At 45.9% G+C, this 16,801-nt stretch overlaps 1 protein-coding gene across 3 annotated transcripts in view; it reads right to left on the reverse strand.

Annotated features, from left to right (window-relative positions):
* Window positions 1–16,801, reverse strand: part of orc4 (origin recognition complex, subunit 4) — a 104,642-nt gene that overhangs the window by 33,656 nt on the left and 54,185 nt on the right. For all 3 annotated transcript variants that reach the window (XM_038789972.1, XM_038789973.1, XM_038789975.1), the window contains 2 exons: window positions 11,277–11,362; window positions 10,199–10,247 (listed from right to left, as the gene is read on the reverse strand). In XM_038789972.1, the coding sequence (XP_038645900.1) occupies window positions 10,199–10,247; window positions 11,277–11,362 (135 nt within the window). The remainder of the gene's footprint in view (window positions 1–10,198; window positions 10,248–11,276; window positions 11,363–16,801) is intronic.

Consider the following 16,801-nt stretch of genomic DNA (forward strand, 5'->3'; position numbering starts at 1 on the left):
CTTTCAATCCTCAGGTCTGTTGTTTTTCTTGGCCAATTTGTATGCTTCTTCCTTGGATATAACACAATCTCTAATTTCTCTTGTCAGCCATGGTTGGGCCACCTTTTCTATTTTATTTTTATGCCAGACAGGAATAAACAATTGTTGCAGTTCACCCAAGCGCTCCTTGAATGTTTGCCATTGCCCACCCACCGCCATCTCTTTAAGTAATATTTACCAATACATCAGAGCCAGCTTGTGCCTCATATCATCGTAGTTTCCTTTTGTAAGATTCAGAATCCAAGTCTCAGAATCAACTATGTCACTTTCCATCTTGTTAAAAAATTCTATCATATTATGATCACACATCTCCAAAGGCCTTGCACAACTAGATTGCCAAGGATTCCTTTCACATTATTCAATACATAGTCTAGGACAGCTTGTTCTCTCGTTGGTTCCTCAACGTATTGTCCCGATAGCAATCCTGTTTACACTCCAGGAATTCCTCCTCTAAGATATTGTGACTAATTTCATTTACCCAATCTATTTTAGATTAAAATCACCCATAATTACATATGTTCCTTTAGTTTATCTATTTTCTGTTTAATACCATTCCCAACATCACAACAGTTTGGGGGTCAATATACGACTCCCACTAATGTTTGTTTTTGCATCTTGGTGTTTCTCAGCTCTACCCATACTAATTCCACATTGTTGGAGCTAACATCTTTCCTACCAATTGCGTTCCTCTTTAACCAGCAATGCAACTCCACTGCCTTTTCATTTGTATCTGTCCTTCCCAAGCACCGAATACTCCTGAATGTTCAAATCACATCCGTGGTTACCCTGCAGCCATGTCTCCGTAATCCCGACTATATCATAACCATTTCCATCTATTTGCGGGGTTAATTCATCCAATTTACTGTGAATGCTCCATGCATTGAGGCACAAAACATTAAGGCTTGTCTTTTTAAACATTACTTGTCCCGTTCCCTCTATTTTTCACTGTGGCCCTGTTTGAATCTTGCCCTTGATTTCTCCGCCCATCATTTTCTTATTCCCCTTTGTCTTTTGTTTTCATCCTCGATTCCCCCTCCGCTGACTCCTTGCATAGGTTCTCACCCCCTGCCAGTTTACTTTAAACCCTCCCCAACCACTCTAGCAAATACTCCCCCGAGTACATCAGTCCCGGTTCTGACCAGGTTTAACCCAGTTTGTACTGATCCCACTTCCCTGAGAACTGGTCCAAATGCCCCAGGAATGTGAAATCCTCCCCCTCACACTATCTCTTCAGCCACAAATTCACCTAATATATTCCCTACAATTTCTATATGCCCTAATATCTCACCCTACATATTTCCTGCTATTTTTACTTTGACTGGCATGTGGCACTAGTCGTAATCCTGAGATCACTACCTTTGAGGTTCTACTTCTCAGCTTTCTTCATAACTCCCTATATTCTGCTTTTAGGACTTCATCCCTTTTTTAAAACCTATGTTGTTTGCAACAATGTGCACCACAACTACTGGGTATTCACCCTCCCCCTCCAGAATATCCCGGAGCCGCTCAGGACGCATCCTTGACCCCAGTACCAGGGAAGCAACTTACCATCCTGGAATGTGGCTTGCAACCACAAATACAGCAATCATTTCCCCTTACAATTAATTCCCCAATAACCACTGCATTCTCACACTTTTTACTTCTCCTTTCTGCAGTAGAACCAACCGTGGTGCAACGAATATGGCAGTCCCAAATCAACAGCCATACCCCTCTTCCTAGTTGTAGGGGATTCGATTGTAAGGGGAATAGATAGACGTTTCCGTGGCTGCAAACGAGACTCCAGGATAGTATGTTGCCTCCCTGGTGCTCGGCTCAAGGATGTCTTGGAGCAGTTACAGAACATTCTGGAGTGGGAAGGTGAACAGCCAGTGATTGTGATACACATCGGTATCAACGACATAGGTACAAATGGGATGAGGTCCTGAAAGCAGAATATAGGGAGTTAGGGTTCAGATTCATGGGGCATTGGGACTGGTTCTGGGGGAGGTGGGACAAACTGGACGGGTTACTCCTGGGCATTCGTAGGGGTGGTTAACAGACTACCAAATTGCAGTGGTAATGTTGGGAATAGCATTAGACTGTAAATCAGAGATGCACGTGATAAAGGAACATCTGTGATTTGGGTGACTCAAATTAGTCACAGTACAATACAGGAGGAATTTCTGGAGTGCATACAGGATGGTTTTCTGGACAAGTATGTTAATGAACCAACAAGGGAATAGGCAATCTTGGACTGGGTGTTGTGCAATAGGATTAGTTGGCAATCTAGTTGTGAGAGAATCGTTGAGGATGAGTGACCATAATATGATAGAATTCTGTATCAAGGTGAAAAGTGGGGTAGTTAATTCTGAGATCAAGGTCCTGAACCTCAGTACGAGGCATGAGCTGGCTACGACTGGCTGGGAACCATCACTGAAAGGTAGGACAGCAGACAGGCAATCGCAGGCATTCAAGGAATGAATAAATGAACTATAAACGTTGTTTATTCCTATTTGACACAAGAGTGAAAAGGGAACTGTGGCCAAACCATGGCTTACAAAGGAAATTAGAGATCGTATTAGATTCAAAGAAGAGGCATACAAATTAGCAAGAAAAAGCAATAGACCTGAGGATTGGGAACAGTTTAAAATTCAGCAAAGGCAGACCAAGGGATTGATTGAGAAAGGGAAAATACAATTTGAAAGCAAACAAGCGGGGAACATCAAAAATGGAATGTAAAAGTTTCTATAAGTATGTAAAGAGAAAAAGATTAGTAAAAACAAACGTAGACCCATTAGTCAGAAACGGGGGGAATTCATAACAGGGAACAAAAAAGTGGCTGAAGAACTAAATTCGTACTTTGCTTCCCTCTTCACAAAAGACGACATGAATAATGTACTGGAAATTCTGAGAAGCACAAGTTTTAGTGAGGAGCTGAAAGAAATTAGAATGGGTAAAGAAATGGTTTTGGGGAGATTAATGGGATTGAAGGCGGATAAATCTCCAGGGCCTGATAATCTGCATCCCAGAGTACTTAAGGGCCCTAAAATGGTAGATCTATTGATGGTCATTTTCCAAAATTCTTTGGACTCTGGAATGGTTCCTAGATTGGAGGATAACGACTGTAATCCTGCTATTCAAAAAAGGGAGTTAGAGAGAAAACAGGGAACTAGAGACCAGTGAGCCTAACATAGGTACTTGTGAAGCTGCTGGAGTCCATTATCAAGGATTTCGCAGCACAGCACTTGGAAAGCAATAGTGTAATCAAACAAAGTCAGCAAGGATTTATGAAAGGAAAATCATGCTTGACAAATCTACTAGAATTCTCTGAAGATGCAACTAGTAGAGGTGACCAGGGAGAACCGGTAATTGTGGTTTATTTACACTTTCAGAATTCTTTCGACAAGGTCTCACACAGCAGATTAATATGTAAAGTTAAAGTGCAAGGGATTATGGGTAGTGTCTTGAATGAATAGAAAGCTGGTTAGCTGACAGTTGGAATAAATGTGTCTTTTTCTGATTGGCAGGCAGTGACTAGTGGGGTACGCAAGGACCCCAACTGTTCACATTATATATTAATGATTTGGATGAGGCAAATTAAATGAGAAAGAAAGGGGGGGTTTACCAGGCTAATTCCTGGGATGGCAGGTCTGTCATATGAGGAGAACTACATCAGTAAGGATTATATTTGTTGGAGTTTAGAAGAGTGAGAGGAGACCTCATTGAAACTTATAAAATTCTAACAGGATAGATTCAGAAAGAATGTTCCCAATGGTGGGGGAGTCCAGAACTAGGGGTCATAGTTTGAGGATAAGGGGTAAGCCTTTTAGGACTGAAGTGAGGAGAAATTTCTTCACTTTGCCACCGCAGAAAGTAATTGAGATGGGCAGCACGGTGGCACAGTGGTTAGCATTGCTGCCTACGGCACAGAGGTCCCGGGTTCGTTTCCCGGCCCTGGGTCACTGTCCGTGTGGAGTTAGCACATTCTCCCCGTGTCTGCGTGGGTTTCATCCCCGCAACCCAAAGATGCGCAGGTTAGGTGGATTGGCCACACTAAAATTGCCCCTTAATTGGAAAAAATATGAATTGGGTACTCTAAATTTTTTTTAAAGTAGTTGAGGACAAAACGTGCAATTTCAAGATGGAATTAGATATAGCTCTTGGGGCTAAAGAGATCAAGGAATATGGGGAGGGGGTGGCGGCACTGGGAGGGGGGGAAAGATGGGATCAGGGTATTGAACTTGATGATCAGCCACGATCATAATGAATGGTGGAGCAGACTCATAGGGCTGAATGGCCTACTCTTGCTTCTATTTTCTATTAGGTTAATTTTTAAAGAAAGTTAGCTCAAAGAAAAGGTCCAAATTTGTCACGTAGGCCACTGTTGTTACAATTCTTTTTCTGTGAACGTATAATTCCATCATCATCCGAATCTAGTGTTATTCGCAAGCCTCAATCTTGCTAGTACCCAAAGAAGGCAAAGACACTACTGAACGCGGGTCCAATCTCTCTGCTCAATGTAGATGTGAAAATGCCGGTCAAGATTCTGGACAGGCAAATGGAGAACTGCGTATCAGAGGTGGTCGCAGAGGACCAGATGGGCTTTGTTAAGGTTAGGCAACCAACACCGAACATCAGGCACCTGCTGAACTTGATAATGACCCCATCCGGGGAGAGAACACCAGTGGTGATCATCTCCCTGGACACAGAAAAGGCCCTCGACAGGGTCGAGAGGAAGTACTGGTGTGGCTTGGGCCTAGGTGAAACTTCTGTACAGCCCTCCCATAGCAAGCATGCAGAACAACACCACCAGCTCTAAATACTTCCAGATGCAGAGGGGCACAAAGCAGGGATGCCTACTGTCCCCGCTTCTATTTGCCCTGGCAATCGGACCACTGATGATCGTCCACAGAACGGCAAAAGATTGGAAGTGGATCCAGAGAGGGGAACCCCTGGTAGCAGAATTTGTTTTGAATTCCAGAGAGGGCACAGAATGGCAGAGAGTCTTACTCTATGCAGATGACCTGCTCCTCTACGTCTTGGACTCCCAAAGCAGCATGGAGAGGATCATGATGTTCCTGGAAGAGTTTCAGGCTACAAATCGGGGGGGGGGGGGGGGGGGGGGGGGGGGGGGGGGGCTCCCACGCTGCCTGGGTGGGAGGGGGGTGCGAGTGATCAAGGTGAAGATACTGCCCAGGTTCTTCTTCCTGTTCAGATCCATACTGATTTACATCTCCAAGGCCTTTTTTAACACAGTAGACAAAATGATCAAGGTGTTGGTGTGTGTGGGGGTAAAAAATCCAAGGATCCCAAAAAATTCCTGCGAAGAAGGAGAAGCATTGGAGGCCTGACCTTCCCAAACCTGCAATACTACCACTGGACGGCCACAGCAGTAAGAGTGAGGGTATGCGTAAGGGAGCTGGAAACAGAATGGGTAAGAACGGAGGAGAAATCCTGCATCGGGACATCCCTCCGGGCCCTTGCCACAGCAACAATCACACCCCCATCAGCCAAGGACTCTACAAGCCCAGTAGTAATAGCCATGCTCCGACATGGAACCAGGTTAAGGGAACACTTCGGCCTGACCGCTATGACCATCATGGCCCCCATCGACAACAATCACAGGTTCACTCCAGCCACAATGGACGCCATGTTTAAAAGATAAGACCAGGGGTTGGGTGATGACACTGCCAGTTAGGGACAACAGACTAGCGATGCTTGAGGGGCTGACGGGAAGGTCACAACTGCCCAAAGGGAACAAACTACGACACTTACAAATCAAAACCTCCCTCCTTAAAGAAACAACAACATACCCACGGACGCCGGGACACTCAATGACAAAGGAGCTGTTGGACACAGGCGACTTAGGGAGGGAGAACTGTGGGAACTTGTATGGGCAACTGTTAGAGGAGGAAAGTTACCCACTGGACGAGACAAGGGGAAATTGGGAGGAAGAACTAGGAATAGAAATAGGGTGGAGGCTCTGGAGCGAAGCTACCACATGCGCAAGGCTAAGCCTAATGCAGATGAAAATGGTGCACGGTAGCACAGTGGTTGGCACTGTTGCTTCACAGCGCCAGGACCTGCTTTTGATTCCCGACTTGGGTCACTGGCTGTGTGGAGTCCGCATGTTTTCCCCCTTTCTGCGTGGGTTTCCTCCAGTTGTTCCGGTTTCCTCCCAAAGGTCCCAAAAGACGTGCTTGTTTGGTGAATTGGACATTCTGAATTCTCCCTCAGTGTACCCGAATAGGCGCCGTAGTGTGGCGACTAGGGGATTTTCACAGTAACTTCATTGCGGTGTTAATGTAAGCCTACTTGTGACACTGATAAAGACTATTATTATTATAACCAGAACCCAAATGAGCAGGTTCTTCCCAGAAGTGGGGGACAAATGTGAACAGTGCCAGGGAGGCCCAGACAACCACACCCACATGCCCCAGACTTTTCAGGTTCTGCGCAGCCTTCTTTGAGGCAATGTCCAAGGTTGTGGGATGAGGGAGTCATCAGAGTGTTAGACCAGCCAGAATTCTTCATGAGGAGGGGCTGATGCCCCAGCCTTCGCCTCTCTAATTGCCTGCCGAAGAATCCTGCTTGGCGGGCGATCAGCGGCACCAGCCAAAGCATAAACTGGCTGCCCAACCTATCGGACTTTCTCCAACCGGAGAAAATCAAATTCGCCACCCGAGGGTCGGAAGAAGGCTTCAAAAGGACCTGTTTGTAGTCAACGGCCAATAGAACAGGGGAGTGTTGAGTGTTTTTTTTTTTTTTTTAATAAACAATTTTATTGAGGTAGTTTTTGGCTTTATAAACAGTTACAGACATCATCAGAAAGGAAGCAAAAAAGGCAAAAATGTGCAAACATCCACGTACTTTCAATACTTCCACCGTAACATATTGCACAAGCCCGCTCCCCTCCCACCGGTACTACCCGCCATATTTTCCCTCCTACTCTACTCTAACCCCCCCCCCCCCCCCCCCCCCCCCCCCCCCCCCCCCCTGCTGACGCTCACTCTCCCGCAAAGAAGTCAATAAATGGTTGCCACCTCCGGGTGAACCCCTGCACAGAACCCCTCAAGGCAAACTTGATTTTTTCTATCCCCAGGAAACTCGACATGTCCGCAAGCCACCACTCCGTCCTCGGGGGCTTTGAGTCCCTCCACGCCAATAATATTCGTCGCCGGGCTATCAGGGAAGCAAAGGCCAGCACATCGGCCTCTTTCTCCCCCTGGACGCCCGGGTCTTCCGAAACCCCAAAAATTGCCACCCCTGGGCTCATCACCACCCTTGTTTTTAGCACCTGGGACATGACCCCCGCAAATCCCTCCCAGTACCCCCTCAGCTCAGGGCATGCCCAAAACATGTGAACATGGTTCGCTGGTCCTCCCGCGCACCTAGCGCATTTGTCCTCTAGCCCGAAAAATTTGCTCATCCGAGCCACCGTCATATGGGCCCGGTGAACGACCTTAAATTGGATCAGCCCGAGCCTAGCACATGTCGCGGTCGAGTTTACCCTACTCAGGGCCTCTGCCCACAGCCCATCCTCCATTTCCCCGCCTAGCTCCTCCTCCCATTTAAGTTTCAGTTCCTCTGTCTGGGACCCTTCCTCCCTCATGAGCACCTTATAAATACCCGAGACTCTACCCTCCCCTTCATCCCTCCCAGAGACTATTCTGTCTAGGATCCCCATTGGCGGGAGGCGCGGGAAAGATGGGACCTTTCTACGAACAAAGTCCCGCAACTGTAGGTATCTAAAATCATTTCCCCTTACCACCCCAAATTTCTCCTCCAAGCTCCTCAAACTCGCGAAGCTGAGTGTTGAGTGTTTTGAGTGTAATGAGTGTGTGTGATGAGTGTGTGTGGAGAGTGTGTGTGGAGAGTGTGTGTGGAGGAGTGTGAGTGAGAGTGTGTGTGGAGAGTGTGTGTGGAGAGTGTGTGTGGAGGAGTGTGAGTGAGAGTGTGTGTGTGAGAGTGTGTGTGTGGAGAGTGTGTGTGTGGAGTGTGTGTGTGAGAGTGAGAGTGTGTGTGAGAGTGTGTGTGAGAGTGTGTGTGAGTGTGAGTGTGTGCGTGAGTGTGTGTGCGAGTGTGTGTGTGTGTGTGAGTGTGTGTGAGTGTGTGTGAGTGTGTGTGAGTGTGCGCGAGTGTGCGCGCGCGCGAGTGTGTGTGAGAGAGTGTGTGTGAGAGAGTGTGTGTGAGAGAGTGTGTGTGAGAGAGTGTGTGTGAGAGAGTGTGTGTGTGAGTGTGTGAGATGTGTGTGTGGAGGGGGGGGGGTGCTCAGGCGAAGCACAGATCGTAAAGGAAAGGGCAGGGGGCATAAACCCATAGGAAGGCCGTGACACTCAAGGGGCATAGCGGCAGGGGACAGTTCCAAGGACATACGGAGGGCCAGAGGAGCAGCAATACATGGGGAAACACTATCTCGAGCCAATACTGTAATAGGCAGGGCAACTGAGGCAGACCGGCCAAATGGGGCCCACAGCCACCAAAGGGTGATGCAAATATGCATAGCGATCCTCGTTTGTTTGTGCTTTGCTGGCTTTTTAATTTTTGTCTTGTGTAATTATTACTGCACCTTGATTATCTTTGCAAAATACTACACGCGGGAACAGCACTTGTAACTCACTGTTCAAACAGAAATATGTGAAAACCAATAAAAACATTTTTTTTAAAAAGGGCATGCATTATCTGTATCAACTCTTTGATAAATGTGAGGATGTGAAATGAAATGAAAATTGCTTATTGTCACGAGTAGCCTTCAACTAGGCGCCCCTAGTCGCCACATTCGGGCGCCTGTTCGAGGAGGCTAGTACAGGAATTGAACCGTGCTGCTGGCCTGCCTGGGTCGGCTTTCAAAGCCAGCGATTTAGCCCAGTGTGCTAAACCAGCCCCTCCGATACCAGTCGGGCCATGACAAAACAAAAGCAGTTCCCCTTTTTCTAAATTTGTCTCATGTCTGTTGACAGTAACATCTGCAGGTGCAGAAAGATAAACCAGTTTGCAGCTAGCTTTTATACTGCAAGATTATAATTCTTATAGAGGCCATTCATCCCCCCCCCCATAGTGTTGTGCACTAAAAGTTCAGAGAAGGCATGATTCATAGCTTTATTTGTGCAGTTTATTAGGGTTGAACATGAGACTTTGGATACAACTCAGATGAAATTCAAATACTTCCCATATCAGATGTTCCAAACCTGAACTTTGCAGAGCTGAATCTGCCAAGACAAATCAGAATCCAGATTTAGATTGCGATCTAAATGCAGACCACCTGAATGGCATCCAAAGTTGATCTCTGGATGCTTATTCAAAAGTTTAATCAAGCCTGATCTGGGTTATTCTTGGGTTTCCTTTGTTTACACGCAGAACTGAGAAAACTAAAAAGGAACAATGCAGCATTATGTTAAAGTAACTTCAGACTAGGGTTTCCTAATGGATGTGTGCACGTGCAGTTGAGCCATATACCTGGGAAGATCCCAGGTTTGATCCCATGATAGCTGACCTCAGCCAGAGCAGCAGTTTTGGAGTAGTATGGGGAGTGGGGGTGAAGAGGGGCATTCTTGGTCCAGTGGCAAGGAAGGAGACTCGCTCCTCTGTAAAATGGGCTTGTGGAAACAACAGAGTAAGGAGGGGGACTTCATGATCTGCTGAAAAAATTTATTGTCCAGCTGTGCTTCCTGTGCAACTTCAATAATAATAATAATCTTTATTGTCACAAGTAGGCTTACATTAAAACTGCAATGAAGTTACTTTGAAAAGCCCCTAGTCGCCACATTCTGGCGCCTGTTTGGGTACACAGAGGGAGAATTCAGAATGTCCAAACTACCTAACAGCATGTCTTTTGGGACTTGTGGGAGGAAACCAGAGCACCGGAGGAAACCCACACAGACACAGGCTTATTATCTAAATGGTGAGAGATTGCAGAGCTCCAAGATTCAGAGGGATCTGGGTGAGTGGTCATTTGAATGAGTTACTGGAAATGTGTCAAAACCTGCAGAACTCTACTCCGAGCAGCTACTGTTGTCAGGAGGGGAAAGTAGAGAACTGAGGTAGAGAAATAAGTCAGAGTGGACAACAAAAACTGTATTTGTCTATATCATTTTAAATGATCTCACAACCATATTTTAACCAATTATTATCAAATGGAGAAGTCTTTGGTTAAACTACATACAAAATAAAAAGTTTGTACCTTTTCTCAAAGCCTCAAGAAGAAAAGCAAGATTTTCAGCAAAGCTCCCCTGTAATTAACAACATTTTCACGTGGTCAGTGGGTTCTCCATATACACACAGCAGCAAAAAAAAAAGTCAAATAACGGTTAAACCTCATGTGTGAGAATTCAGATATCCCAAGAACAGTACAATGTGGTATTTTTGCTACTGCATAATCGACAGGCTGGGTTTCTCCTTAGCAAAAATAAGGCCGAGGGGTGACCTGATCGAGTTCTTAAAAATTATGAAAGGCTTTGATAGAGTGAATGCAAAGAGAATGTTTTCTCTAGCGTGAAGAGCATAACTAGAGGCCACCAGTATGGGATAATCACCAACATATCCACCAGGGAGTTCAAAAGAAACACCTTGATGCAAAGACTGCAAGAATGTGGAACTTGCTACCACAGCGAGCGGTTGAAGCAAATATGATGGACGCATTTAGAGGGATGCTAGACAAGCAGAAATAGAAGGCTAAAGTAGTTGATTTAGATGTAAAAAGTGAGAGAAGACTCCAGTGGAACATAAACATGGACGTGCACTAATTGGGCCTTTGTTTCCAGTGTTGATTATCAGCCCTGTTCGCACCCGTGGGTAGCTATGTGTAATTGTTTTCTGGAAAGTAGGTATAAATACTCAAAAATGTGCAGTTGCATTATATGGAAAACAACAGGCAGAAATATCCTGTAACTGCAGCATTATTATACATAGTAATTTCAGTGTGTGGGAGAAGGAACAAACAGTAAGACTTGTGCACATCAGTTTGTATTTTATTGTAAAAGTGAGTATATAGTAAAATTGATCATGCTACCTATACTGTTTTAGTTGAGTAACATGGTGCACCAGAAGTATGGCAGATGCATAAGTTTGGTTTCTTTCTTTATCATACGTCAACCACCTTCACCAAAACTTAAAAATAGGTGCAATTGATTTCACAACATAAAGCAGGAACGGCTGATATTAAGTTACGAACTTACACAAATTTACATTACTGTTCACACAAAAAAATGATTAAGAAATATCACAATTGCAAAACATCAATCTTGTATACAATGACTTACAAAAACTTTATCGCCAACAACATTCTCAAGCTTGAGTTGTCGTGTAACTTCTTTCAGTGCAATCTTGTCATCGGTTTGTAATAAACCTAAAACATAACCAAATAAGATGTCCATAGTCTTATTTATTCACCATTTGTACAAAGAGGATTTAAAAAAAAGATTTACTAAAGACTAAAGTAGAACAGATTTGCTCTAAGAAAACATTCATCATGCGCAGCTAAGATTTTAAGGGTGCCAAGAGAAAACTGAAAAGGGACAGAACTGCAGATGTAACACAGAATGCCAAAAGAGCCTTCCAAAATGATTAGTCAAGAGACCATAATAAAACCCTCCCAGCTTTGTATGGGTTTGAGCTCAAGAAAAAACAGAAGCTGGTTGACATGGTAAATTATTACTTCTTGGAATAAAACACGCAACATTAATAATATACCATCCAAGAACAAAAATATGCTCTGCATATTCAGGATTAGGACTTTAGTGCAATAGCAGTGTCACGCAGGCTGAAGCCAATAAAAAATTGAAATATTAAAGCAAAAAACGAATGAAACAAGCAAGCAGAAACAAAATGGAAGATGACTTGTGTGGAAAAATCTTTAAAGAAAGCCAACATGTTTCAGAAATGGTGTGTTTTACATCACCAACCACAGACTTTTTTTTTAAGTAGACTGCAACATTGATAATTGGCAGGAGAGACTGGAAGGAAGTTCCTACACAATCAAAAATACCTTCAATTAAAAAAAAACTTGCATTAAAAAAAAATCATTGGCTGTGGGTGTTGTTGACCAGGTCAGTATTTATTGCCCATCCCCAATTGCCCTGGAGAAGGTGGTGGTGAGCTGCCTTATTGAACCACTGCAATCCATTCGCTGTAAGTACATCCATTGAGTAGTTTAATACAATGGGGCTTGGGCGGCATGGTGGCCCAGTGGTTAGCACTGCTGCCTCACTGCATTGACGATCCGGGTTCGATCCTGGCCCTGGGTCACTGTCCGTGTGGAGTTTGCACATCCTCCCAGTGTCTGAGTGGGTCTCCTCCCATGACCCAATGATGTGCAAGGGTGGATGGATTGGCCACTCTAATAATACTCCTTAATTGGTAAAAAACAAAGAATTGAGCACTTTAAAATATTTTGTAAATACACTTAAGTAGTTTGCACCGCCATTTCAGAGGGCATTTAAAAGTGAACCACATTGCTGTGGGCAGACCAAGTAAGGATTGCAGATTTCCTTCCTTAAAGTACATTAATGAAGCAGATGGGATTTTATGACAATCTGCAATGGTTTCATGGTTACCTGGATTTCTGGAACATTATGATAAAAGCAAATTACTGCGGATGCTGTGGAGACCACCACCGAGTTTGACGAGTGCTTCGCCGGTGCGGATAGAAGGGAAGCCATCACCAGTGCATCCAAACTGGATCCCCCGCATGACCCAGACTCCAGCTGTACCCAGGTAGACCCCAGATCATCTCTGCATTAGCAGCCCAGTAATAAAATATCATGTTCGACAGTGCAAGACCTCCCGACTATCTATGCCTCTGTAAAACAACCCTCCTAATCCTCAGATCTGCCTGCCCATTTGAAGAGCGCGATTAACCGTTCTACAGCCCCCCCTCCCCAAAAGTGATTTGGGAAGGAAGACCGGAAGACACTGAAATATGAACAGAAACCTTGGCAAAATGTTCATCTTAATTGACTGAACCCTACCCACTAGGGAGAAAGGAAGGTTGTCCTACCTTTGTCGGTCATATTTATTTATTTTAAAAAAAATAAAAAATTTAGAGTACCCAATTATTTTTTCCAATTAAGGGGCAATTTAGCATAGCCAATCCACCTATCCTACACATCTTTGGGTTGTGGGGGTAAAACCCACACAGACACGGGGAGAATGTGCAAACTCCTCACGGACAGTGACCCAGGGCCGGGATTCTAACCCGGGTCCTCAGCGCCGTAGGGCGAAGCCACGGAGGAATGAAATACCGTGAGCGGTGATAGTGTGTTTGCACAGCTATCGGTCGAAGGAGTTTAAGTGGGCCAAGGAGAATCGGAAAGTAAGGTAGCAGTATCTGCATACATCAGGACATTTCAGCGGAATTGGCAAGGCGGCAGGTGACCTTTAACAGGCCAAAGACGGTACTCTGAGAGTGATGTTTGGTTTGGCATGGTGTATCCGGCAAGGCTGAGGGTTATGCACAAGGTTAAAGATAATTAAGATAAAGATAAAGATAAAGAGACGGCGGAGGAAGCGGAATCATTGATCAAAGCTGAAGGACTTGGGCTGGACGGAGGGGTTTGCATGGGACTTGATTGGTGGTTGGGATGGGTCTGTGTGGAGACTTTGCAGGAACAAGTGTACTTATATATGTTTTACCCTTGTTCCCTTTTCCTCTCTCTTTTTATCTTGTTTGTACAGAGTTGGGGGTAATTAAAATAGTTGCAGTTTGGCTTAGGGAGTTTGTTTACCTTTTTTCTGTATTTCTTTGTACTAAGGGGTGTTTGAGGTTTGGAGGGAGTGTTTGGTGCAGGGGAGGGAAACTTTGAGAGCTGAGTTTGATTGGCTAGCGAACGAGAGCGAAGTGAGGAGAGGGGCTGCGGCTTGCGGGACCCGTTTAGGGAGGTGGACCCCCGATTCGTTTGGTGACGTGGTATGTGGAGGGATTGGGGGGCCCCAGTGAAATGTGCGAGAGTTTTCCCTCATTTCAAATTTGGAAAGCTGATGTGGTGCTTCTACAGAAACCCACCGTGGGGAAGGTACCAGATTAGGCTCCGTAAGAGTTGGGTTAGCCAGGTGTTCCACTCAGGCTTTGACAGCAGGGTTAGGGGATGGAGGTGACAATACTTCTTAATAAAAGAATTCAGTTTGAGAATGTGATTGCGGACCAGGTCAGCAGACATGTTATAGTCTCGAGAACATTGGAGGGCAAGTCAGGGGTACTGGTGAGTGTGTACGCCCCAAATTGGGATGACATGGAGTTTATGAGGAGGATGCTGACTGCGACACTTGACATGGATACACACCATTTGATTGGGGGCCGGGGGGGGGGGGGGTTTCGAGCCCCAAGATGGATCAATCTAAGCCGAAGTCTCTACTGGCAGTGTACATGAAGGAGATGGGGGCTGGGAAGAGCCATGGCTATTTTTACACCCTTGGGCAAGAAATTCTCCTCTTTTCTCTCTGGTGCATAATGTGTAGTCGTGCATAGACTTTTTTTGTGATGGGGAAAATCCTGCTGCCAGGGGTGAGGAATGCGGAATATTCCGCGACAGTGATTTCAGAACATGCTCCGCACATGGTGGATGTGGTTTTGGAGATGGGGCCTGCCCAGTGGCTGGCGTGGAATTTTGATATGGGACTGTTAGTGGATCTGGGATTTTATGTGAGGGTAGCAACCGTGATGGATGAATATGCGGGATCCAACAAGATTGGGGAGGTGTTGATCTTGGTACTGCAGGAGGCCCTGAAGGCGGTGGTGCGAGGGAAAGTAATTATATACAAGGCACAAAAGATGGGGAGACGAGAGAGTACCGCCAGTGGTTGGTGGACGAGATTCTGGAGGAGGATGGCTGATATTCAAGTGACCCTAACGCCAGAGCCTCTGGCTCTTGGAAAGAAGTTGCAGATGCAATTTGATCTGCTGTCCACTGATAAGATGGTGCGGCGGCTGTGACACTCGAGGGGGTATATGGGGAGAAGGCCAGTTGGCTCTGGCTGGTCAGCGGAGGCAGCAGGTGGCTTCCTGGGAGATTGTAGGATTCGGGTAGTAGGTTAGTGTCATCGCCGGATAACGCCAATGGGGCGTTTCAGGTGATCTATAGGAATATGTATAGATCTGAACTGCCAGAAGGAGGCGGATATATTGACATTTTTGGATGCTTTGGAGCCTCCCAGGAGGAAGATTGAGAAGAGTTCGACGGGCTGCTAGAGTGGAGGAGGTCAGAACAGCAATTGGGTGAATGCAGATGGGTTAAGCATCGGGGCCGGACCGGTTCCCGATGGAGTTTTATAAAATTTGCTGATCGATTGATGCCGCGACTAGTGGAGATGATTGAGGACTCGGATTGTGGGTCTTTTCCGGAGTCAATGATGCAAGCTTCCATAAAAAAGGATAAGGACCCAGTCGAATGTGGATCGTACATCCCGATTTATTAAATGTGGACGCCAGGATTTTGACGAAGGTGCTAGCGCTGTGGATGGAAGGGTGCCTCCCGCAAGCTATTGGGGAAGATCAGACAGGGTTTGCAAAGAATAAGCGCTTGTCGCCCATTGTGAGGTGACTTTTGAATGTGATACTGTCCCCAGCAGAAGGAAGGGAGCAGGAGATCATTGTGGCTCACCCAGTCCTTCCGAAGCCTGTCCTGGTCCTGCATCCCCAAATGGGTCACCTGTAAAAAGACCACACCACATCGGCCCCTAGATTCTTTAGGAAAGGGAAAACTCTTGCCCTTTTTACAAGGCCCCTGGACATTGCACATTCCAGGTAACTAGTCCTGTCGGGGGTGTCTCACCCCCCACTTTGCCCTTAAATCAGCCATTTAAATCATGATGAGTCATCGCATTCCATTACAAATTCCTAGGTCCCAAATTCATTTAAGATGAAACACCTTTGCATAGCCACCAGTCCCTTCCAAAGGGCGGGACAAAGAAAATTCCCAGATCATTGTTAGCTCTCTGCCCCTCCGTCCTCCCCAGAACCAGAACAGTACCATAACATCCCAACAAACCCTTCCCGTTCTCCCTTAGAAGTCCCTTTCAACCCTCTTAAGTTGAGTCCCAGTCCTTTCTCCTTAATGATGGCCTTCACCTCCTCTGGCGTGTCAAAGTAGTGATCTTTCGACTCCATCGTGACTTACATCCTCGCCAGGTACACCACCCTGAACTGCACTCTTTTTTTATATAGCGCAGCTTCTCCTTGTTAAGGGCCGCACATCTCTGTTAGTTCAGCTCCAATGTCATGGTAAATGCAAACTATGTTTCCCTCCCAGTTGACGTTCCGATTCTTCTCGGTCCACTCCAGAACGTGCTCCTTCTCCGAAATCTGTGGAAATGGATCATCACTGCCCATGGCGGCTTGTTCGCCCATGGCTTCTGCCGAGTGCACGATGGGCCCTATCGAACTCTGGAGGAGCGAACACTTCATTCCACCCCCACCAACCTGGAGAACATCTGTGAAAAGTATTGCATTGGCCTAGGGTCCTCCACTCGTTCTGGCAGCCCCACTATGCTGAGGTTCTGTCGCCTCAACCTATTTTACGGAGTCTTCCAATTTTGTTCCCAGGCCCTTGATCCTCTCTTCCACGAGCAGCATCTCTGCTTCCAACAAGGCGAGTCGTCCCTCGTGCTGGGACAAGGCTCGCTACGCGCCCTTCAGCATTTCACCTTGCTCCCTCACAGCTTTTGACATTGTTCCCAACTGTTCCCTCAATGGTGAATTTGGACTCCCTCAACTCCTTGCCTGCAAACCAAACTGCTTATCCATTTGTTTCCCAAACTTCTGAAACTCCTGCATCATCAACATAGTCAGCGT

Source organism: Scyliorhinus canicula, chromosome 2, assembly GCF_902713615.1.
Source record: "Scyliorhinus canicula chromosome 2, sScyCan1.1, whole genome shotgun sequence".
NCBI lineage: Eukaryota > Metazoa > Chordata > Chondrichthyes > Carcharhiniformes > Scyliorhinidae > Scyliorhinus > Scyliorhinus canicula.